This window comes from Pipistrellus kuhlii, unplaced genomic scaffold (genome assembly GCF_014108245.1).
Source record: "Pipistrellus kuhlii isolate mPipKuh1 unplaced genomic scaffold, mPipKuh1.p scaffold_m20_p_12, whole genome shotgun sequence".
NCBI lineage: Eukaryota > Metazoa > Chordata > Mammalia > Chiroptera > Vespertilionidae > Pipistrellus > Pipistrellus kuhlii.
In genome coordinates this window covers 14,407,210-14,432,237 of record NW_023425427.1, presented here as the reverse complement: position 1 = coordinate 14,432,237, position 25,028 = coordinate 14,407,210, and the positions used below count along the sequence as shown (strand labels likewise).

Here is a 25,028-nt window from a genome sequence, read left to right as displayed (position 1 = left end):
AATGGGTGGGAGGGAAGGTGTGTGGTTTGGAGTCCCCTCTGAGTTCCGGAGGGAGGCGGGAGGCTATAGGGATATGTCTTAGTTCAGGATCTGAAGTCTGAGGCTGGAATATGAGGCCAAGATTTGGGGATTTGCTGGACCTGAAATTTGGGGGGAAGGGGTGCCCAGGTTGGGGGGTAGATGACCGCGGGAGTCAGGGGACTGAGTCATATACGAAGGGCACTGAGGGAGGATCTTAGGAATGTTGAAAGCAGAGGCTCGGATCTGCGGAGGGAAGTTGAAGCGGATTTGGATGAATGCGTTGGAGACCAGTAGCGTCGGACTGTGAATGGGGTCGGCGAGGTTTTGGGATCAGTACCAGATCTTAGGTTCCTCGAGGAGGCCAGAAGAAGAAAAGAGCGTCCAGTGACCACAGACAGCCTTTTTCTTTTTCCGAAAGTGACTCACACCCAGACACACCCATCGTCCAGCCCGGGGCCTCCTGAACTGTGGGGTTGGCAGGAACCAAGCTTAGTGTGGACCCTGCCCCCACTCGGTCTCCAGCGAGCGCGGAGCCGCAGCTCTGGCTGGGGCAGGGGTCTCTGCAAGCGCTGCTCCCGGGGAGCCTGGGGGCGTGGCCAGCGGCCTGGCACCCGCGGCTCCGGATTGGCTGTCCCGAGGACCCGCGGGCGGGGCTCCGGGCTGGGTCCCGCTCAGCGGCTCGCAGACGGCTGGGAGGCGGGGCCGGCGGGAGCCATCAGCCAATGGGCGCGCGGCCCCCGAGCAGTTACAAAGGGCCGGAGCCAGGCCGCCGCCGCGGCGGGGGAGGTGGGGCGAGGCGGGCTTGCTGAGGCGAGGCAGTGGCCGGGCCGGGCCGGGCCACAGGCGGCGGCGGCGGCGGTAGCGGCGGAGGGACCATGGAAGCAGCGGTCGCCGCTCCGCGTCCCTGGCTGTTCCTCTTCGTGCTGGCGGCGGCGGCGGCAGTGACCCTGGTCCCGGGGGCGACGGGTGAGCGGCGGGGGCGGCGGCGGGGCGCGCGGGCCGGGCCGGGCCTCTGGCTCGCTCCTTCTCTTTCTCAAACATGGCGCGGGGCCGGGGGCGCAGGTGGCGGCGCCCGGGCAAGGGCCCGGGCTTTGCTGGCCGGGCCGCCGCCGCCACGCGAGCCGCGGGCGGAGAGGGAAGGCGGGGCGGGGGCGTGTGTCCGAGCGCGGCGGGACGTGCCTGGCGGCCGGCGGCCGGCGGCCGGCCCGGCGCTCGGCCCCGCGGGGAAGGGGATGTGCCCGGCCCGTCGGAGAACGGGGGCTGCCCTCTGGGCGCGGGCGGAGGGGTGTGAGGCCGGCCTCCGTCGGGGCGCTGTGTGGCGCTGTCCCGGGCACCCCACCCGGAGTGGGCTGGGCCCGAGAGGCTCCCGGGGGGGGGGGGGGCAAGATTGGGGTCCGAGTCGCCAGGCTTCCCGGGGCGGTGGAGGGGGCGGCGACCCCGGGGTCAGCAGGGCGACCCTGCCGAGAGGGGCCCCTCGCCAGCCGGCGGCGGCTTGGAAGGGGGGCCGCGGGGCTTTGTGTGCGGAGCGGGGGACGCGAAGATGAGCGTCTGGGAGACGTGGAAGGGAACCCGGCAATCGGAAGGCTACAGATTGTTTTCGCCGTAGAAACTTGAACTTTTTGTTCACTCTGCGGGGTTCGGAACGTGTGAATTTGAATGGGGGTGGTGGCTCTCAATTGATCAAACCGCTTTTCTTTCCTCGAAGGAACATCGCTAGTGAGGCTCCTTTTCTTGAGTGACAGTTAGTTTGAGTCAATCGTCTTGTGTAGCGGTTTTCAATTGGGGGGGGGGGGGGGGGGAGATGTTCGCTTCGTTTTTTCCAAAATATTAAATCAGGACTGGGTATCTGGTCATTGCCTACCACCGAGGAGTGTGGAAAACTTTGTTAGCATTCACACGAAAATACTAAACACTGAATTAGAGAGCCTTAGTGTTAGCAACCAAGATACAGTGAAAGCACGTTTCTGTTTCCGAAACAAAAACTCAGGACTCAGGGTGCCAGTGATTAGCAATAGCGGCTGTTTACCAAGAGCTTACTGTGATGTGGATGCATAAAAAGTACACCGGAGTACCTTATCTGATCCTCCTAACCGAGTCCTCAGGGCTAGGAGCATTTGCCCCATTTCGTACACGTAAAACTGCAGTGTGGAGAGGTGTTTTTTGTATGTTTCTGTTTTTACTCAGTTACTGAGAGCTGGAGTTAGGATTTGCACCCAGGGTTTAGTGCTTCCTAAGCCTGTACACTTGAATACATACTCCTAGTTGGCCCTCTTGTCTTTTTTCAGTCTTCTAATGAGCATGAGCTTTATTATTCACTTTTAGATTTTTTTTGCCCTCACAGTTTGAAAATCAGATTGCCTTTCTGTCTCCTAATACATTCCTGGAGTCTCCTCTCACTGGGCCTACATTAGGGGAAACAATCCATTTTTGACATTGGTCTAAAGAGGTGGTGGAGGGCAAGATAAATGGGTGGACAGGTGGGACAATCAATATAGTTACTCCTCAAGCATAAATTACATGTCCACACCACTACTAACTCAAATAACAGTTCATTCTTTTTCACCTAACTTGGCACACAAAGTTTTCATGGAATCAAATAATAATGGGGTAATTGGTGTACAGAACATTGCCCAGTCCAGGCTCTGGAGGAGTTTCCAGATGGTGGCATATGTTATAATGCAAAGCTGATTCGGGTGCTAATGCACTGAAGTATAGACTACTGTTCTGCCTGCCCTTGTTGGGTATGTTGATGCTTCGGTCCATCCTTTCATACATTCTGAAGAAGCTCAATGCTTTTTCTAAGTTTATAACTTGACTTCCTTTTTAAGAGCTCACAGTTCCTTGTTGTCTGGGTATCCGTTTTGTATTTCTCAGCTAATGCTGTCTCCAACATAGATTTCTCTAAGGTTCCCTGTCCCTGACCCACAGTTTAGTACCACTATATATCTACATGTATGTCATGTGAGAGTGCTGCTTGTTTCCTTTCTGCCAATTCATAACTTTTTTCTTTGCAAACATGCCCCCAAACCATGTTTTTGTTGGATGTCTCTTCCCTTCTTTGTATCCATCTGTCAGTTTAGTCCTCCTGCCTGTGTCATCCCTCAAAATCTAGTTGCTTTCCAGTGTTTCTCTCTTCCAGGCTTTTCTATAGGCTACTGCTGAGCTCATCATCCTCAGTCATCCCTACAAAGGTTTTACAAGATTTCCCATTTGTATTCAGCACTTAGACCAACACCTGAGGCTTATGATTACGGCCATCTCTGATTGTCCAACACTTCTCACTATTGCACACCCTCAATTCCAGCGATTTCTGTTTTCCTACTGGCTCCTGGCTTTTCAGCCTTTTCAAAATTACATACTTAATTTTGCCCCTTTTGGGAGTGTGAGAAGTTCTCAGTGTTGACTTCCTTCCTGTTCTCTATTCCCCTGAATCGTATATAGCACTTCAGATTTTGTTGCCTGTTTCTACCATCCTGTACTATTTAACTATACTCTTGAACATGTTATAGGTAATCAGAGGGCCAGGGTTATGCCTTCTATTTTCTTTATGCTCTCAGAACCTAGCACTGTGTTTTATATTCTGATCCACTTAAATGCTTGTTGATTAAATGCATTCCATTTGAGCATTCATGTAATATATTGTTATATTAATAGTTAAGCAATATTAACTATGGGTATTCAGAATAAGTCGTATGAAATAAGCAGTTTGATGTGGTGAAATAAGCAATTGGTTCTTACGTTTGGTTATTAGTCCCAACTTTAACTCTAGTTAAATAGAAAATGAGTTTGACATCTACTTTTCCTAATTCATGAGATCATGAAGATCAAGAGAAAGTTGTGTTAGAGTTTGAGGTTGCTATTTGGTATTGGTATTAATAGATTGGACTGATGTTCCACCAGCAATTCCCATTGGCCATGTGTGTTTTGATTGGTCAGATATCTTTCTCTGACTGGTTAGTACTATTGTGGTGCCAGTTGATAAATATTTTTATATTAACTCCCATTAGAGAGGCATCAGAATTCAAAGAGGGGAGTGATTAATGTAAGCTGAAGTGATGGGGGAGGTTTCCTGGACGCTTTAGGACTTAAACTGACTTTGAAAGGTGGCTAGAATTCAGGTGGGCAGAAAGAGGGATTTGATGAGTGTTAAGCTGTCTTTGCAAACTGTGTCCCTCAACTGTTCCAGGGCCTACCCCAGTGCAGAAACCAAAGCTTTTCAATAACTGGCTGGCAAGTTATTCTTTTGAGTTAAGTTTCTTATTCTTTACTGTCATTTAAAAAAAATTTTTTTTCTTTTTGCAATTCTAAAACCTCTATAATATGTGATTGGAAACAAATCAAAAAGATATTGCAAGTAAGGGAGAATAATATTATGGGATGTCCATCAGGAATAGGCATTCTATCGGTGAAAGTCATGAAGTCACTTCAGTTTATAGGTGGAAAACATGACTGAGAGAGGTAAGGTGATTATCTCAGGGTTGGCAGAACCAAGATAGGAACTTTGATTTTCTGATTCCAAATCTTGTGCTCTATATGGCACTTTAAAATATGAATGACTTGGGGCACGGAATGGTGTGGGGAGGAACAAGGTTAACGGAGTTGTTGGCAGTGAAAATGGCAACAGGTGTTAGACCAGTGGAGCCAGACCCAAACAAGGTTCACCAACCTTGGTACTTGAGTTCTGGCTAAGAAAGATTTCAGAGCCAAGACTCAAACTATAAGAGAAAGTTTATTTAGAAAGTCACAGAAGTAAAATAAATAAATAAATAAGTAAGTAAGTAAATAAGTAAATAAATAAATAAGATAGATTGAAAGTCACAGAAGTAGAAGTGAGCTATAGAAGAAATGGGCTCAAACAACAAGCTAATGAGGCAAAAAGAAAAGGGGGGGGAACCTTGGAGCTTAGAAGAGAGAAGGGTAAAGACAGTGTGCTGGGGGTCAGGGGAGGAGAGAGATGAGGAAAGGGGAGAGGAGGAGCTTGCTGGGTCTTCTGTCCTAGGGCTTTTAAGGATGGAGATTTTAGGGGAGGTCCCAGAAGGGGATTTCAATAGAATATCCATCAGCTTTCCAGGTGTCTCCTTTCGGGGTCCTGGCCTCCACTGATTGGTGGGCCCTGTGGCAGGGAGTTATTAGTCAATGCATCTGGTGCTGAGGTCAGTCATGGCTTTGCTTGTCTGGCTTTTCTGGGCCTGGAGCTGAAACACAACTGAGGCTTAGGTGTATTTGATGCTGGTCAGAACTTCACTGCCCTGGGGTAGGGGGGGAGCTTAATGCTTAAAGATTATTCTCCAGCCCCTTTGTTCATCCCCATCTAAGGGTCTGAGCCATATAACTAATGACATGTCAGGGAAGGAAAGATGTTGAGTGTGCGGGAGTGTCCAAACCGCACAGCCAGTGATATGAAAGATTAGGGGGTCTAAACCAAATGACCAGTGATATGCTAGGGGAGGAAAGGTTACCCTGTGGGTAGGTCCTTGTTTTCTGTTTTGTCTGTTGCTTGGGTTTTCAGCCCTGGTGACTGTCTCTATCTGGCCTATTGTCCTTGCTTGCTCTGCACATATCTGTTTAACTACCTACCACAGGGTGACTTACCTAAGTGAAGTAATCTTGAATTTTAGAGAACTTAAGAAAAGTGGCTTTGTAGGTAGGAGGGAGAGGGGAATGATTACAAAATATAAAGTCTGCAAGAGATCAGTCTCTTTTCTACAATATATTGCTGATAAAAGGACCTGGTATAGCGTTTATTGGTAGAGAAAAACAGTTTTGAGTTTAATTGAAATGGGATGTAATTGAAAGGCCTTGCGGTACATGGTCAGGTTTAGAATTTTAGATGATTTACTTTGTTATTGAAATTAAATGGTGAACTGACATAATAGAAATAATCAAGAGGAAGACTAATCTTGTTCCTGTGAGGAAGGCCCATTTTGAAAAGTTCATCTAGACCGAGTTAAAATAGTTACCTGAACTTGTCACCATTCTTGAACTGTTATGTTGTATCAGATATGCTTATGTTTAATGGGGTGGGTTTTGAAAATGTCATTGTCCTGTGGATGGCCTTTTTGATGTGAGAAAGAATGTGTCTCTTCAAACCACAGAGCTCTCTGCACATGTTGTCTAACTGCATGGCTTTTGCTGTTCTTTCTTGGTGGTGTCTTACATAGTACAAGTTTTAAGAACAGATGGACTGTGGTTTGATGTCATGTGATTGGGTCACATCTTTGTTTCCTGCTTCTGGAATTGAGGGCAGATGCTGGCATACTTCTCAGGGATTTTCATGCTTTGATCCATAGGACTGGCTCAAGAAAACTTTTGGAATCTTCTCAAAATGTATGGTCTACCTTGACCCAGCCTATCTTTAATACTTAGGATAACATTTAATGACCTTTTAAAACTGAATTTTCTCAATATAAAATGCAAGCAGCTCCGTCAGCTTTAAGATGTACTGCTGCTCTGAATTTAATCCAGTATGGTTTTGGCTCAGATAATGCAGGTAGATTTCTTATGGTTATCCCTTTTTTATATGAACTTATATAACTGGTTGACTTGCATTTTTTTTAAAATTTTTTTCTTTAGATAAACACTTTTTCAAACACTAGTGATTGAAATAAGTTTGATTGGTTTTATGGGCCTAATTTTATATATCAGATCTGGCCTCTTGTAAAGTTGCTTTCTCATTTTGACAATTTGAGAGGATTATACATTATAAAGAATGATGTATAACTTTAAAAAAAATTTTTTTTTTTTTACTGCTTTGACACTTCTTGAAGATTCAGTGATCCTTGCACCACTCTATCAATCTGAAAGGAGTACATTATAAGGATGTGCCATGCTCATAAACAACCCTGTGTGGTGGCTGTATAATAGTACAAGTGCTTCTTACTTATGTACCAGTTAATTTCTAAGACTTTACAAGTCTATTTGTTCCTAGGTTCAGATGACCAATGCTTAGGATATAACTAGATTTTTATGTCATTTGTTCTAACCTAGGATTCTTTTCACTTCTCTTACATTATCCAAAAATGTTAAATTTTGTTTTTTATCTTTTAATTATGAATACATTTATAAAAGAAGAGCACTGCTTCAGACCAAACAGATGGCTAGACTAACCACTGAGGACTCAAGTGGTTGTGCATTACCATTAACCCCATCTACCTCGGTAAGCAGAGTTGGCAGGATTCTGCTCAGATTGGAAAATTGTATCTGAAAGTTTGTAAATAGAAGGGCTTCTGTTTTCATTTTACAGACCAGGAAATTGAGGTCATATTGAATGGTGGAGCCTGCATTTGAGTATTCCAGAGTGTGTACTCTTCTGTACATCATGCTGCTTTCATATATAGTCAACTAGAGGCCTGATGCATGAAATTTGTGCAAGGGGGTCAGCTCTCGCAGCCCCAGCTCCTCTCGCAGCCCCTTGCAGCCTTGGCCAGCCCTCACAGCTCCAGCTTTGTCCGGAAGGTCCTCTGGTGGTTCTGCTGTTTGGTCTAATTAGCATATTAGCTCTTTATTATATAGGATACTTTGTTATGGTTACTTCTTAATCAGGAAGATTTTCTTTTTTGTTTTAAACCATGAGAATTTGCTTTAGTTTGTCTTAATTATAGTTTGCCTCTTTGCAACTGCAAGTTACTCAGATGCTTGCAGTTTTTATTTGAATCTGTCTGATGAGTCTAGTACCATAATAGTTGATCACTCAGTATTTGTATTGTTTTATGCAGATTCGTAGCAAACTCCTTGCTTCCCAAAGTAATAATGATCTGAACATTTGAATTAGAGAAAAGAAAAGAACTGTCACTATCTGTGAATAATATTTTGGCTTATTCTACCCCCTGTGCATTTTTTATTAGTATAATAAGACCATTCTTTAATCATTCTGCCTCTTTCAGTAGTTATCAAAACTAATAAAAGTGTTTGTAAGTTGGTAAAGAGCTTCAGGAGAAATAATTCATTTAATCTCAGTCAGCAAATCTTTAGTAGTGATCAACACATGGGAAGTATAGGAAAAGAAGCCCGCTTGCTTTCAAGAAATAATATGCTGTGGAAATATGAATACATATTCAATACTAGCGACCACAGGGACTACTTTTTAGGGATGGCAGGGCTTGTGCTTCATGCCTTGCAGGATGCCTAGAGTTTATTGTGTGAAGAAGAAGCATGCTAGTTTCAAGAATTTTAGGAAGTTCAGCACATAAAAAGTGAGTTCAGAGAATTATGAGTCTTGAAATCAGGAAGATGGTTTTAAAGTAGAAAAAGAAGTCTAAATGTACCATAGAGAACATGGAGCAAGATGGCTGTGTAGGAGATTTGGAGATTGGTATGATGGCATTGGGAATGGAGTAGAAGGGTGGCTTTATGATATTTAAAAATGAACTTGGAAGAGCTGGTAATATTGCATCGCTGCTCCCTTGCCTGAGTGCTTTTAGCTGAATGGCAATACCTGTTAGCTATAAAATGGAGTATAAAAATTAAGAAGGACTCCATGAAATAAAAAAAGAAAAAGAATGACCCTAGGATTTTTACTCCTGGATAATGCCTTTAAGTAGTAAGGAATTTGGCAAGAGAAAGATCAAGGGGAAATGAATTCTAGTTTGAGCATGTTGAAGTTGAGGTGATAGGATAGCCAAATAGGATTGTTCAGTAGGCAGCAAACATAGAAGACTGGAACATAATTGGAAATGAGAGAGAATCTTACGTCAGGAAATAATTATCATCTTTCACTTTCCACCTCATTCTTTGCCACCTTAAATGGACTAGTATTTATTTTGACCCCAAACTCCTAGCTTAGATCTGGAGCCTTGTTCATTTCACTGTGATATACTTCCCTCCTGGATTTCATGTCCATGCTGTGCCCTTGCTGCTGCCCCCCCTCCACCCCAGCACCATAGAAGTATATAGTTAGTATTTGTGATCTTCTGGTTGTTCTGAAATTAGCCTTTAGTTTTTGCTGCTTTCTGTGCAGTAATATGATTGACCTCTTAGGAATCTGCTCTGGTTTCTGGCCTGCATTTATACCATTGCTTTAGGTCGTGGTTGTGATTTCATAGGTCTAATCTCAAACTGTCTTCTGGAGCTCCCTGTTAAATGCTTTTCATGCTATTGTTTTTCTTTATGGACCAAACATTGGTGCAGTTGTATTTCTAGACCATATTTATTTTTCTCTTTGGATTGATTTCACTTGTTTTTCTTCCAGTTTTGAAGGCATTCAAATCATGTGACTTGGTTGCCAGAAATTTAATAAAATCTTTGTTTATAGTAGTAAATATAAGAACCCCCATATATTTGCCTGGAATTAGATTCTAATTAGTGTATCTCTCTGGGACTCGTTTCTCATAGGAGGATAACACTTAACTTAAATGATAGTTGTGAAGATAATGCAGTGTTTACAAAATACCTAGCACAGTGGTCGGCAAACTCATTAGTCACAGAGCCAAATATCAACAGTACAACGACTGAAATTTCTTTTGAGAGCCAAATTTTTTAAACTTAAACTATATATGTAGGTACATTGTTATTAACATAATTAGGGTACATGGTATTTTGTGGAAGAGCCACACTCAAGGGGCCAAAGAGCCTCATGTGGCTCACGAGCTGAGGTTTGCTGACCACTGACCTAACACATAGCCTGATACCAGTAAATAATTAATAAATAAGATTTACTATATATTTAAATAACTGAAGGACTGTCTTTTGGAAGAAATATATTTGTAATAATAAACTATGATTAACTGGTAGACTGAGAGGCAGATTTCACTTAAATAAGGAAGGACTTTCTATCAGTGGGAACTGTCAAAAAGTGGGCAGAGGCTGGATTGCCTTCTGAGAAGTTGTAGACGGAATTTCTGGTATTAGGTAGGAGGTTGGAATTGATTAACTTCAAGTTCTGTTTCTACTCTAGAATTCTGTACTTTTAGGTGTAATCCAAGCTTCCTTGCTCATCGTTTTTAGCTGGTATACAGGCTTTCAATCTCCCTAGCTTTAGAGATGAGCATTATTTTGTAACTTTCTTAATGTAATATGATTGACATCTTTATATTGGGCAATCTATTACTTATTTATAGATTGGCTTGTATACTTTGATCATTTTTCAAAACCGGATTTAGGAAGTGTGAAATAAAACATAAGATCAAAACTAATAATCAGAAAGAGAAGAATCAATAAGCAAAAAGGGAAAAGAAAGAGAACAATTATCTATACCTTTTAGCTGAAGAAAACTTTAGAAGTTGAGCACAATGCTTAGCTCTGAGTTTTCTAGCAGTGAAAGTAATAAGGGAACCTGATAGTTTACATAGATCTCATTGCCTGTTACTGAAAATTTATGAGGAGGCTGCCATCTTCTTTAATTAGTAATATGGAACTCCAAACAGGAAGGTTGCAATGCATGAAGAATCTCCAAGTGGTAAGGGTTCTTGGACCTGGCTGCCCTGATTCTTATTTTCTTAGACTTCATCTTTAACACGTATTTGAGGGTTCAATTTAGTGCTGCTGCTGCCATTTTTCTTCTTCCTCTAAGGCTCTGATCCAAGTATGAACACACTAGTTTTAACCTAATGCCAACAGAACAGCTGATGTAAGGCTGGAACATTTAAATCAAGCTTTGCTAAAAGCTAGAGGGGATAATGAATAGAGAGCAACGTGAAACTGATCAACCTGCTTTACAAAGACATTTTCCTCATGTCCTTATCTTTTGGCTTGTCTCCATTTGGCAGACATCATCTGGGTACTTCAACCAAAGGCGAACAGAGCCAGACATATACCTTTCAGCAAACAGGCACAATATAGCAAGGTCCAGAGGGTGTCTGCTTTAGTTTCTTGTTTAAAGAGCTGCCTTCTATGTGGGTAATTGATGTTGGGATTGATGACTTCCTTTACTCAAAAAGAGTGGTCCTACATATCTAGTTTCTTTAGTAACCCCAATCTACACTAATAAAAGAGTAAGATGCAAATTAACCATACCTTTGCAACACCTACCAACCAACCAGGAGTGATTATGCAAATTAACCCAACAAATATGGGAGGTTAATTTGCATACACAGGCGCTGAGCCGCTGGGGGCTGGGCAGGGCAACACAGGCATGCTGAACCACCCCAGCCACTCCGGGCCTATGGGCAGTGTGGGAAAGTAGAAATGTGGTTCATTCTACTCTTAAGCAGAATCTATTGTAGAAGTCTTTGTATAAGGGGCATTGGGAAATAAAGTGAAGAATTTGGGTTTATCACTCTTCATAACTTTATGGATTCATTTTCTTTTCTTATTCTGCAGTTACTGAGCTACTTCAGGCCTGTTCCTGTGTATTCTTGTTATACCCAACAGGGCTGAACCTCCTCATTTTTTTTTTTTAAAGATATACTTTTATTGCCGAAACCGTTTTGGCTCAGCAGTAGAGCGTCGGCCTGCAGACTGAAGGGTCCCAGGTTCGAGTCCAGTCAAGGGCATGTACATTGGTTGTGGGCACATTCCCGGTAGGGGGTGTGCAAGAGGCAGCTGGTCAATGTTTCTCTCTCATTGACGTTTCTAGCTCTCTATCTCAATCCCTTCCTCTCTGTAAGAAAAATCAATAAAATATACTTTAAAAAAATCTTCAAAAAAGATATACTTTTATTGATTTCAGAGAAGAAGGGAGGGGTGGGTAGGGTGGGAGAGAGAGAGACAGGCAGACAGACAGTCCCCTTCTGGGGATCGGTAATCAAAGGGGTCGACACTCAACCACTGAGCCATGCTGGCTGGGCTGCACCTCCTTATTTTTGTTCACTTGCTTCAGGATAACCATTCCATCTAGATTTCCTAGGTGTGAACCTCACTGATTACATAATAGTGTATATTTATAGTTCTAGGACACCTTGTGCAGGCATCCTGTTACATCTACAATATAAGATGTTTAAATATGCAATAAAATACAAATAGCTCCCATGGAAAAAAGCAAAAACAAATAAATGGCTTTTTCTACTGGAAGTGAAGTCTTATACACATATTCGGGATCACTGAACATGGAGGAGATAGTTAAACCTGAGGTGGAATATAGAGATGGAAAAGCAGTAACTGGCTTTTCAATCTGTACAAACACACACACACACACACACACACACACACACACAGAGTCTATGTATGGAGGGTTTCTGGGGGTTTTTTGCTTGATGTATTCATTTCCAAATTGAACCATAATGTGCTCTAATTGAGTCTCTTTGTTTAGCACATGGCTGTTGATTTGAGTATTTTCTCCAGTCGAAAACTGACATTTTTAATTTTGTTATTTAATCTGCAACAGATTTAAATAAAAACACCAAGATTGTGTATTGTAGATTTTCTTAAACAATAATTATATGTAATTATTTTACCCAAATAAACAAGTTAAAGTAGTTTTAGCTCTTTTATGCCATTTCCCATTTGGAAAAAAATTACAAACCAGGGGCCAGAGTTTGCTCATGTTTCTCAATGAGGAAATATAATTCTGATTGCTAGTTTCATCTAGTTCCACCAAAGCAGTGTAAAATTGATGCTAATGAAGGGTACTGAAAATATGGGAAGGAGCATGGAGAGTGGCTACTGCTACTGAAAACAGATAATAGTTTTCATGAATATGGTATCTCAAAAAATTTAAGGGACCTGTAAAGACTAAATGAGATGTGCACATAAAACTGTGACATATATCTGGTACATAGAAAACATGAAGTAAATGATAGTTGTTATGAAGAAGATAGTTTTTCATAGAATTTTTAGACTAGAAAAAAAGAACCTCAGATGACTATCATATCATCTGACTTTTTTACAGGTGAGGAAATTGGGGCTCAGAAGTCATGTGGCATTTCAGGATAACAGTTCAGCTAATGACTGAACAGGAATCTGGCTTCCTCCTCACTTTAGAACTTCATCTAGCATCCCTTTTCTGATTCAAGCCTCTTTTAGGGAAAGTGAGTTTTTGAAAATTGCCTAAATTTATTGAAGACCATCTAACAGATGGAAGCATAGATGGATAAATGACAATATTATTAATGTAGCAAAATAGTAACTATTATAGAAAGTAGGTGATAGGTGTATAGGTGTTCACAGTTCTGTCATTTTTTTCTGAATGTTTGAAATGTTCATAATAAAATGTTGGGATTGGGGGCAATTGAAAAAAATCTCCTTACCCCAGAGTGTTTCTTTTACTGATTTAAACACAGACAAAGCAGCAGTACTTGCTACAGCCAAGGGAAGTAAAACAATCCTGGAGCTGGAGCCTCTGGGAGTGCACATTTTAGGGCCTTTCCTTGACATTCTTGAGGGAGTAAGAACTCCAGGTCTAACTTGACTTTTTCTTGTCCTCTTCTTTCTTTTCTCTCGCCTTAAAAAAAAAAAAAATTTACAAATGATAGTTGTGCGTTGCAGATTTGAAATTCCCTAACCCACAACAAACAAGCCAATTAGCACTGTAGATCCTGATCCCATGAACAAATGCTCTAACTTATTTTTCTTTTCGTTGTTTTGCTTTCTATTTTCCTGTGGTAAATTTTAATTTTGTCCTCTTCCTTATTTTTTTACTTTTTTAACACATTTATTGATTTTTTACAAAGAGGAAGGGAGAGGGATAGAGAGCTAGAAACATGGATGAGAGAGAAACATTGATCAGCTGCCTTCTGCGTACACACACACATACACACACACACACACACACACACACACACACACACACACCCGGGATGTGCCCGAAAGCAAGGCACATGCCCTTGACTGGTCTCGAACCTGGGACCCTTCAGTCCGCAGACCGACGCTCTATCCACTGAGCAAAACGGTTAGGACAAATTTTTTTATTTTTTATTTTAAGGCCATATATTAATAGATATTCTTTTAGCTAGGGCCTTTCTACTCATTTGTCATTTAAGCTTTGTCAAATCCAGCCTTCCCTTGCCGTAATGGTGGGAGAAGGGGAAGGAGGGGAGAGTTTTAATAAATTGGCTTTTAGGAGTCAAATATAAACCTTAAGGGATACTCTTTAAGGACCACCAGACTAAGAATTAGCTGTGTGTTGCAAGCAGATGGTGTGCCCTAAGGAAATAGCTGCTTTGAGTGACTGGCTGTTTGCATCTAATTTAGCTTAGAGATCCTGAAATTGGGGGGAAAGTCTCATGGAGTAAATAGATATAGCCACTTATGAAACATTCTAAACCATAGCTAAGACCTAGTAATTATTGACTTGTGTGTAGATGCCATAATCCTATGCTGCATATACAAATGCTGCATAATTCTGTGCTGTATTTTCAATTCTCTGAAGGATAAGTAACATCAAGCCCTGGCAGACTCTTACCTTTTAATAACCTCACCCCCCTAGAGGCCTTCTTCCATAACCAGAACACTAGCATCAATGCTACAAGCAATTTGAAACCCATATTCCTAATGCTATCTCTGTACATCTAGATTCTGAGGTTTGAAAACTTTATTAGATTGGTTACAGAGCATCTCAAGCTCTGGTTTATTCTTAAAGGGTAAATGTTCCTTTGAAAGGAATTCAGACACCACTAGATACTTGCATACTTATGCCCCAAGGGAGGCAATGGATTCAATGGTTAGAAATTTTATAAAATGCTATGAAAGCCCCTTTGTTTTGGCTGGGCTTTAATATCCTTGCTTGGTTTCAGCTATGTTCATCTAGATCAGTGGTCGGCAAACTGCGGCTCGTGAGCCACATGTGGCTCTTTGGCCCCTTGAGTGTGGCTCTTTCACAAAATACGACGTGTGGCCCATGTGTCGAAGTCGGTTTTCGGCTCTCAAAAGAAATTTCCATCGTTGTACTGTTGATATTTGGCTCTGTTGTCTAATGAGTTTGCCGACTGCAGATCTAGGTGACTGCAACCAGAATTGAACTGCTTGTTTGACATCTTGTTTGACAAGGCACATGAACATTTTAGACTAGGGAAGGCAAGAAAATGAAAGCTTATTTAACTATATGTGTTGTTCACCAAGCCTCTGAGATTTCTGACAATATCTATCATCCTTCTTTTGGCTAAGTTCAGTTAACTTTTTTCTTTGTCCTACAAAGGGATGGGAATGACATAAAGCTAAACACCAAGAGACTCAATTAAGAGTAGAAAGTGTAATTCTACTTTTGGAGAGCAGGAAATAGCAGTGCTGAGGAATGCTTTGAAACTTTCTCTGTGAAGGTCTTACATGTCTTGGTAGAGTTATTCCTAGGTTTTGGATTTTTTGATGCTTTGTAAATTATATATTTTTGAATTTTTTGTTTTCTAATTATTGTTGGTTTAAGAAAAGCTGGTGACTTTTTCTTTTAATCATGAATAAGTATTAAGTTTTGTGGGTTTTGTTTTTGTTTTTTGCTTACATCAAGATGATTATATGATCTATTTATAGTTTCCTAAACTGCCTAACTCTCTTATTCCTGAATCTCTGTATAATATTTTTTAATATCATCTACCTGGAATGAACTCCCTTTCTTCTTTAGGCTTTCTTAAGCCTCAGTGTAGAGTTAATCTTTGAGCGAAGTCTCCCTTTGCATTTCCCCTAATCAGTGGCTTGTTTGTTCTCTGCACTATATTGTGAACTCTTTGAGAGTAGGAATCTCCTCCTAATCATCTCTGTCCCCCTAACGGTGTATTCTTCCTTTCTACACAGGGTATGTACACTTTTTTCCTGGTAAAAGGTGTTCAGGCCTTGCTCGCTGCTTCTAAAAGTGCTAATTGCATAGCCCGGTCAGCTAATTTCTTCAATTGTGGCTCCCATGGTTCTTTTGCTGTTTGCTGGCCTGTGTAACTCTCCTCTTGCTCTTAATTCAAAGGCAGCTGGTGGGTGGTTACTACTTCCTTTCCTTACCACATTTTCTACTTCATTCCCCTGGCCAGAAGGATCTGCCACTTTCACTTAGGTTTGTTAGTAGACCTCAGTATTTATGCAACCGAGTCACAACATGCATAGCCACTCTTGCTTTCCCAAAGGGAAAGGGCTGAGTCCTTCTGTCTTGTCTTACTTGGGGGAAATCACCAGAGACTATCTAATTCATTTTTTTCTTTCTGTGCTTTTAGAATAAGTCTAGATTATGTTGATGTAACTCATAGAGAACTTCTTGTAGAAAATTTCTCTTTCCTTGTCTATAAAATAAGGGATTAGAATCAGGTAATTATTAGGTTCCTTTCAGCATGAACATTTTATGGTTAATGAGTTATGATTCTTTGTTAGTTAGGATTATTGCATATAAATGTACACACTGGATGTGTTCCAACACTTTGTTAATTTGGAACTGAAAATTTACTTCCTACCTCTCATGCTACTACCATGAAGTTCTTGGGCTAGCCCTGTTCCGAAAGTCATATTGCCAAAAAATTCTGCAGTTATCTATGAATGGAGAAAGGGAATAATAGCTACCATTCATAGTTTTATGTGCACACTGTGTAAGTCATATCCTAGAGTTGTATGCAGGTTTACTCTAATTCTCTGGCCAGTGCTAGGACAAAGACTGGCTCATAGTAGGTGATAAATATTTGTTGAATAAGTAACTCTATTCCTCTAGGTACCTGGTCCCTTCCTAGGAAGCTAGAGTTATTATTTCTTTTGTATCCTTCCAGGAGATAACTTTATAATAAGTACAAGCCAATGTGTATTCCTTTTCCTTCCCTTCTTTCCCTCTCTCCCTCCCTTCCTTAGCACAAATGCTATTATATCAAATACACTGTCCTGCATTATGTACTTTGGTTTAATACATCTCAAGGGGCTAAAGTCTACATTAGTACATAGAAAACATTATCTTTTTTTAGTAGCTGTGTGGTATTTTAATACTGTGTGGTATTTCATTTTGTATTGTAAATTTATGTAAAATAACAATTATCAGTTGTATTGGTAGATGAGATGCATAGAAAAGACTAAAAACAATCTAGTATAAACCATTAAGAAATTAATAACCATGTGTGTAAAACACTTTATCTATAGGCTACATTCCTTCTGGGTCAGAAGTTATGTTTATTTGTAATTTTGAAAGTGCTAGGTCGCCCTCCATTTATTTGGAGTGAGCTAAGTTATTCTGGACAATGGGATATTTTACATCATTTGGGTTTGAGAGATGCATCTAAGTATGAATTTGGAAAGTTGAAAGGTGAGCACTGAAAGATGGAAAAGGGACTTTAAAAAATGAAGGTAGTAAAGGGTTAAAAAAAAGTGCTTAGTTGGCCATTTTAATATGTTTTTTATTGATTTTTTAGAGAGAGAGGAAGGGAGAGGGATAGAAAGAAAGAGAAACATCAGTGAGAGAGAAACATCAGTCAACTGCCTCCTGCATACCCCCTTCTGGGGATCACACTGCAACCTGTGCATGTACCTGACCAGAATCAAACCATGATCTCTTGGTTCCTGGGACTATGCTCAACCACTGACCCATGCCAGCCAGGCTTGCTTGGCCATTTTATAAAGGACTTTGGTGGTAGCAACAACTAACATATTAAAGAGATATTTCCTCAACGTTTATTCAAGAAACACATACTGACCCAGCTGGCATGGCTCAGTGGTTGAGCATCAACCTATGAACCAGGAGATCATGGTTCAATTCCCAATGGGGACACATGCCTGGGTTGTGGGCTTGATCCCCAATGTGGGGTGTGTAAGAAGCAGCTGATTGATGATACTTTCTCATCATTGATGTTTCTCTCTCACTCTCCCTTCCTCTCTGAAATCAATAAAAATATTGAGAGAGAGAGAGAGAGAGAGAGAGAGAGAGAGAGAGAGAGAGAGAGAGAGAGAAGAAAGAAACACATACTGGATCTCCTGGCGTGCCAAGGCCTAGGGATACAGAAATGCATAGAGTATTAATCCAGCCCCTGACTGAAGCTCACAGTTTAATGGTGGAAATAGGTTAAAAAAAATTAGACAGTGAGGTGCTTTACTGTAATTGTTGTGCCTTGAAAGATTTTAAGTTGAATTTGTCAAAACATGAACACATGGATGATTTAATATTTGATGTAACTTGCAAAATAATAGAATCCTACCATTTAAAGGATTGTAGAGTTTTAAAACAATCTTTCATTTAGTACAAGACATCCTTACTTCTTGAACTCTCATTGTTGGTCATTAAGATTCTGCTTAAATATCTCTAATGACAGTTAAGTCATAACCTTCTGAGGCAGCCACTTCCATTTTGTAGGGAAGAGCAGTAGTTAAGAAATGATTTTTTATGAAACAAAATTTACCACATCCTGACCTCATGGTCTGATTTAGTATATATAGGGTTAAGATAATTAACTCAGTTGCAACATCTATAAAATGAGGTGATTGTATCCACTGCTATGAGACCTTTCAGATTAGCCTTGGTTGAGTTAATTCTTTGAATCTCTAACTCATATTTACATGGCAGATTGATATTCAAACAACACTTATTATATTGGACATTTGTGAGATTTTGTGCCCAGTTCTCCCTCTGTTTCCCCCATCACCATGGCTACAATTAACAGTAAATACTGTTGACTTTTTAAAAAATCTGTTGTTAAACAGATTCCCCAAATCTGCTAAGCAAATCTTATTCCTGTACTTATGCAGTTTGATACTGAACCTAAATGAAATCCTTTGTATTAATTGCCCTTATCAAATCTCATCTTGCCGCTTAGGCAGCCTATTCTTAGTGTGCTTTGCTCTGATAACAGTCAATATTCTGTCAGCTAATTCATGGAGCTTTGGAAACTAGAAAATGCAGATATTGTGGAAAAAGAAGTGATTGAGAATTTAAGAGTGTCCCCTATTCTTCCAAGGTGGAGGTGTGTGTTGAATTAAATAATGCTTCTTAAATGACTTAAAGGTAGCAGAAGTAAATGAAATGTTTCTGGAGTAATGTCTGGATAAATCATACTTATGTTTGAAGCCCTAAATTTGGGAATGAAATGTTATCTAGACTACTGGAGAATTTACTTTCACATTGTATGGTGCAGGGTATTTAGACAAGCTTCCTTTGACATTGCCACTGCAGGGTAACTCAAAATGGGTGGAGTTGAGAAAAACCCTGAGTCCTTTGAGGAACAAAACCCAGAGCAGTGGCTGGAGGGAATTTCCCCCTCCCCTCTCCCCCAAATCACAATTCATCTCCCTATACCTTCTTCCAGCTCCACCCCCCCCCCACCCCACCCCTGCAATCACCACATTGATGTCTGTGTGTCATGAATTCTTTCTCTTTTTCCTTTTTTGCTCCATTCTTCACCCCCACCAACACCCACCACCACCACCAGAACTGTCTGCCTGGTCTCTATCAATGAGACTGTCTCTGTTTTGCTTGTTAGTTCAGTTTGTTCATTAAATTCCATATATGAGTGAAAACATATGGTACTTGTTGAAAGATGAGACAGAGGTTCGAAAACCAGAACTACAGGCTTTATTAGAGGAGAAGGACCCTGCCGGGCTGCCTCACAGGGGAGAACAGCAGCATGTGCAGGGGTGAACACGCTTTTTGAGGGGAGGAATGGGAAGGAATGGGGCTTAGGGTACTCGGCACACGCTGATTGGTGGTTTCATATAAGGCACATGATTAGGCACTTAGGTACTTAGGAATCAAAAGCTTAGGGTATTTGGCAGGTGCGGATTGGTGGTTCAATGTACAGTCCATATAAGGTGCCTGGTTAGGTGCTCAGGAATGTCCAGGCCACAGGTGCAGGTTATGTCATACTCCATCCATCAGTTGGGGGAATTTAATAGGATGCATTGTAGATGTGAGGTGGGTAATGGGTGTGAGACTAATCTGTCAATCCCCATAATAGAGATTGAGGAGTGGACAAGGGTCCCAGCGAATTCAGAGAGAGCAGAATAAGTAGCCATGGTGTCAATTTAAAAGGAGATCGGCTTACCTGCCACCACAGTTGTTACCCAAGGCTCTGTCCTGGTGATGTGAGTCTGTGGGGCCCTGTCAGGGCCTGTGCAGCTTCTTTAGTGGCCAGTCCCAGGAAGTCTGGGAGCTCCAAACTGGATCTAGAGGGCGGCCATGCTGGACTGGCTGAAGCCTGAACTGGAGGAGCCAGACTAAGTCTGATTTCCAGTGGCCTTCCCTTCCGAACCTTAGGCAGGGCCCAGGTTGGAGTCTCCGATTTGAGCAGGACTTGGCTCAATGTCCTTTCTTGCTGCATTTGAAGCATGAGCCTGGAGGAGGCTTAGCCCCTGACTTAACTGCGGTTGGAGGACCGGCACTTCCTTTGAGAGCCGGTTTGAAAGCGGTGGCTAGAAGCTGGAAGGCCTCTTACTGGGCCTCAGCCTTGGCCTGATCTTGCTTTTAATTTTGGATTTGGGTCTCCTTGTCTCTATTATTAAAGACCTTAAAGGTCAGGTTAACGAGGTCTTTTTGAGGGGTTTGTGGACCTGCATCTATTTTTTGAAATTTATGCCGTATGTTGGGGAGTAAAGATGGTCAGGTCAGTGGAAAAAGAAACCTGAAATGCCTCCTCAGGCTGTGAGGCTGGACATAGAGAATGGGACGTGGACTCAGAGTATGCCCTCAGTTCCTGCTGCCTCCCTCAGGGGTAGAATAGACACAGGAATTGAAGAAGCTGTTATGGAAGGCAGTCTTTGGGTGGCCAGAGAATGAGTGTTAGATGGGAAAGGCTCATCGTTCTCAGGATTTGAGAAGATCAGAAAGTGAGAAGGGAATGGCCAGCCACCTGTGAATTCGGTACTGGCTATCACGGGGGCAGAGATTAGGGGAGAGCACAGGGGAAGGCAGCAGTTAGAATTCTCAGAGGTAGAGCGTGGGGTGCGGATTCTGCGGCAGGGTTGTAAAGGGGCAGTGGGAGTGAGACACATGGAGAGGAATGATCTGCTGGGTGGAAAGAGCAGTCAGAAGACAGAGAAAAGGGCTGAGGACAGGTTTGAGAGGGCAAAGAGGATTTCACGAGGAGGATCTGATGGGGGGAACATGTTTTGGGCCCTCTAACTCATCTTTCACTTGTGTTTTTCTTTCACTTAGCCTAATGTTCTCCAGGCCCATCCATGTTGTCACAAAGGGTAAATTTTTCTTTCTTTTTATGCCCCAGTAATATTTCATTGGTGTAAACGTACCATAACTTTTATCTGCTCATCTGCTGATGGGCATGTGAGCTGCTTCAAATCTTGACTATTGTAAATAACGCTGCAGTGAAAATAGAGGCATATGGTTTGTTTTTGTTTTTAATTAGTGTTTCCAGTTTCTTTGAATAATATGCAATGTATTTTTTAAAAAAGAAGAGAACCTATAGGGTATAGGTTCTTTCCCCATAGGGAGAAGGAAAGCAAGGACGGGCCTCCTTGAGCTGGGGCTTGGTATTGGGATCAGAGAGAAGAAGGGAAGGCAGATTACTCAGAACTGGAGTGGAGAAATAGACTAACAAATGTTAACATTAGTACCTGAAAGGATTTGTTATAATTCTAACTTTGGCCTTCACCTTTGCCAATAGTGTTGTAATCTGCTTTTAACTATAGCTAAACAGACTGTAGCTAGGGCATTGTGGATGTTGGGCTCTTTACCTGCCTACCGGTGCATATTTGGAAATATTTTCACTGGATAGTTAAATATAATTGTGCTGTAATAGGCAGGGTAAGGGAAAGAAGGGTCATTACTAGCCAAGACAGAGTGGTAAAAAGATTGGAATTTAGTCTCTGGTGAGAAAAACCCTCTTTTTAATACAATTATTCAGTATGACAGAAGACGTTTAGTTTTCACAGTAGAAAAAAAAATAGGTGTGATTCCATTTGAAATCTGTTTCTGTATTTTAACTTAATTATCTAAAGCTACAAGTGCCCATTCTCATAAGTTCTGTTGTGTAAGATGGTATCAATGACTTTAAGACTCTGTAAGTTTAGGATAATTAGACCACATACCTAAGCAAAACACTTGCCAGCAAGCATTCCTGAAATAATAAACTGTCTTAATAGACAGTTTAATAAATAGACAGTTTTAATAAACTGTCTCCTGTCTTGAAGATGAGGTTTAACATTGTGACATTACTGAAATCTTTATTAAATGGTTCTCTAAACCAATTAATCTTGGTGTGAGAATGGAAAAATGTTGTTTCAGACAACCACATTTACTGTGAATGAACCTTTGCAAATTGTACTACAAAGATAGGATCCATGGTACTTACTGGCTGTTAGCTATTGGCTTTTGAATATATCATGCCTGTATTGCCATATGCTCTGATTTTACACTTACTATGAAACTTTTGCTCATATAGTGTGCTGTGAGGATAGTTGGTGTGAAGGAGATCTTAACACAACTGAAGAATCACCAGGAAAAGCCTACTGGCAATATTTGATTAGATGGTCATTACTCAAGGCCCAGAATGTCATTCACTTTAGATTATCTTTTAAATTAAATGTTAAAAAAATTGTACACAATTCTTAGACTCCTTCTTTGCTTGACATATTTGTGACCTCCTGTTTAGGAAACTCTGCTTTAGAAAATATTTTCTGATCACTATATAGGAATCTAGGACTTAAAGATAAGAAAACAAATAATAACCAAAAAAAAACCTTGGTCATTCTATATATATTTTCCACCTGAAGACATGTTTATTAATTTAATTTATATTTATTTATTTATTTATTTATTGAGAGAGAGAGAGAGAGACAGAGAGAGAGAGACAGACACAGACATTGATTGGCAGCCTCCCAATGTACCCCAACTAGGATTCGAATCTGTAATCCAGGTATGTGCCCTGACTAGGAATTGAACCCGCAACATTTTGGTCCACGGGATGAAGCTTCAACTAATTAAGCCACCCAGCCAAAGCAACTTGGCTATTCTTAATGTAATGAGAGACACTTAAACAACAAACTATAAATAGTTTGATTTGAGCTATCCTAAAGGTATGCTAAGAGAGCTATGGGAACTTACTGAAAGAAGCTCCCAATTAGTTTTCTTAGGGTAGAGAAAGGGTTCAAAGTCTTGTTTGAACAGAGTCTTAAAGATTCAGAGGATGGGTCTAAACTGGCAGAGAGAGATTATGTGTAAAGACCACAGTCATGAAAGACATGATTATCATAATGGTGAGATGTGTGGCTTTAGATAGCATTTTTAATGTGAGTGGTAAGGTAAAACCCAAAAGTAATTTTTAATTGTTAGACCAAGTGTTGAACAGTTACTTCATGTATTCTAAGGGAGCTATGAAGATCTTAGAACTAGGAGAGTATTCATGGCAGAAGTTTTATGTATAGCAATTACCATATTATATTGCAATGTTCTCCTTCACTAGTCTTTGGAACTCTTCAAGGGCTATGACCATGAGTTATTAATCTTTGTGTACTAAGATTTTGGTAGAGTAACTGATAAAAAAGCTAATACTTAGAAAACCTTGGTTGAATGACTACTTATGGGTAAAGATGATTCAGGAGAGAATGATGACAATCTCCTATGATGGTGGTTTTAGTCTTTTATGGTGACAGACCTTTTGTAATTCTATAAAATTTCTTCTTGAAAAGGCAAATAAATATATGCAGATTTGGTCTACAGTTTTATGGGATTCATGTGCTCTGAAGCCAGTCCATAGATTCCTGGTTCAGAATACCTCCTTAGGAAATTACACTGAAGGAACTTATACCACCACCAAACCTCACCATGAGTAATTACTGTATCTTAACAGTCTTTAAATGTCAGATTATGATAGTGTCTTTTATACTTGAATTCTCTTTTTAGGAAGAGATCATTGAAATAGTTGAACTATCTATGAAGAAAAATAAAAAATTTTTGTAATGATTAAGGTAAAACTTTTTTGAGCTAGAAATAGAATAGACAAGTATGCTAATGAAGCCAGCAACCAAGAATCAGTTGCTTGAGAAGATCCTACATATATGTGCTTCTCAACTCTTCTAAGAGTAATAAAGAGTTTTGTTTTTTGAAAGTGCAAAGAAATTACTATAAGATCAGGACTGTATTATAGTGAATATGGAATAATTTCAAAATGTTAACCTTGAGAATTTTTTCTAATAAAATCTTGTTCTGTTTTTCTAGCATTACAGTGTTTCTGCCACCTTTGCACAAAAGACAATTTTACTTGTGTCACAGATGGACTCTGCTTTGTCTCTGTCACAGAGACCACAGACAAAATTATACACAATAGCATGTGTATAGCTGAGGCCGACCTAATTCCTCGAGACAGGCCATTTGTATGTGCACCATCTTCAAAAATGGGGTCTGTTACTACAACATACTGCTGCAATCAGGACCACTGCAATAAAATAGAACTTCCAACTGTTGGTAAGTTATTGCATAAGATGTGTGTGTTTTTTTCTTGATACTACAAAGGAAAACCTTAGACTCTGATTTTAGAACTGGAAGGGATCTTAGAGATTGTCTATCCCCAGGTTGTTCAATTTAGAGGCAAGAACAAATTTGTCCACAGTGGCAGGGTTATAAGAGTAGCCAAGATCCTGATTCCAGTGTGTGTGTTGTTTGAGAAGTTGATTCAGTGATACTTTCTGCTTACCATAGCGGTCAGTATGTCCTCAGAATGTCATACTTTGTCTTCAGAGTGAATTTCTTCTTCCTTGTTTAGGCTCTGTCCTTTTAAAGCAATCAATAATGGGTGGAAATTGAAAGCAGCATTAAACAGTCCAGATGCCTTCATTTTGTAATTTCACCTTGCCTTATGATCTTTATGTTTAAAATATTATATAGGCCATCTAAGCTTTAGGTCCTTCACTATAGTTTACATTTTAAAATGTCCTAGAAAAGCTAGGAATTCCAAGGATAAACTCTTAGGATTTTAGATTAAGGTTCTGGTTTAAAATAGCAATCTAAGCACATGTAATTCTGTCATCAAATTTCTACTGTAGAAATCAAAAGGAATATAAAAATAGGGAGACCTATATCAATGCTAGCAGAATTGATGGAAGAATGTTGCCCACATGCCTACACATGTGAAAAACCTGACAATTTAGAGTTAGAGAAGGGCAGCAGTCCCTCACCTGGTACATGTGATACATCAAAGCACAACTGAGTCTGCAGCATGACCAGGAAGCTCCCAGTGACCAGGCTCTGTCAGACTTAACTTTTTTGTCTCTTTTAAGCATCTGCAGTTCTAATATGACAATATGGT

The 25,028-nt window shown here is 40.8% G+C and overlaps 1 protein-coding gene across 4 annotated transcripts in view; it reads left to right on the top strand.

The window, feature by feature from the left end:
- Positions 1-295: 295 nt before the first annotated feature.
- Positions 296-25,028, top strand: part of TGFBR1 (transforming growth factor beta receptor 1) — a 43,831-nt gene continuing 19,098 nt past the window's right edge. Inside the window, exons 1-2 of one of the 4 annotated variants that reach the window (XM_045579963.1) lie at positions 296-316; positions 23,942-24,187. In XM_045579963.1, the coding sequence (XP_045435919.1) occupies positions 24,052-24,187 (136 nt within the window). In that variant the 5' untranslated portion in view covers positions 296-316; positions 23,942-24,051. Of the gene's footprint in view, positions 317-787; positions 988-23,941; positions 24,188-25,028 lie in introns of those variants that run through there. The other 3 variants (XM_036433216.2, XM_045579962.1, XM_036433215.2) reach the window with 3 other exon arrangements.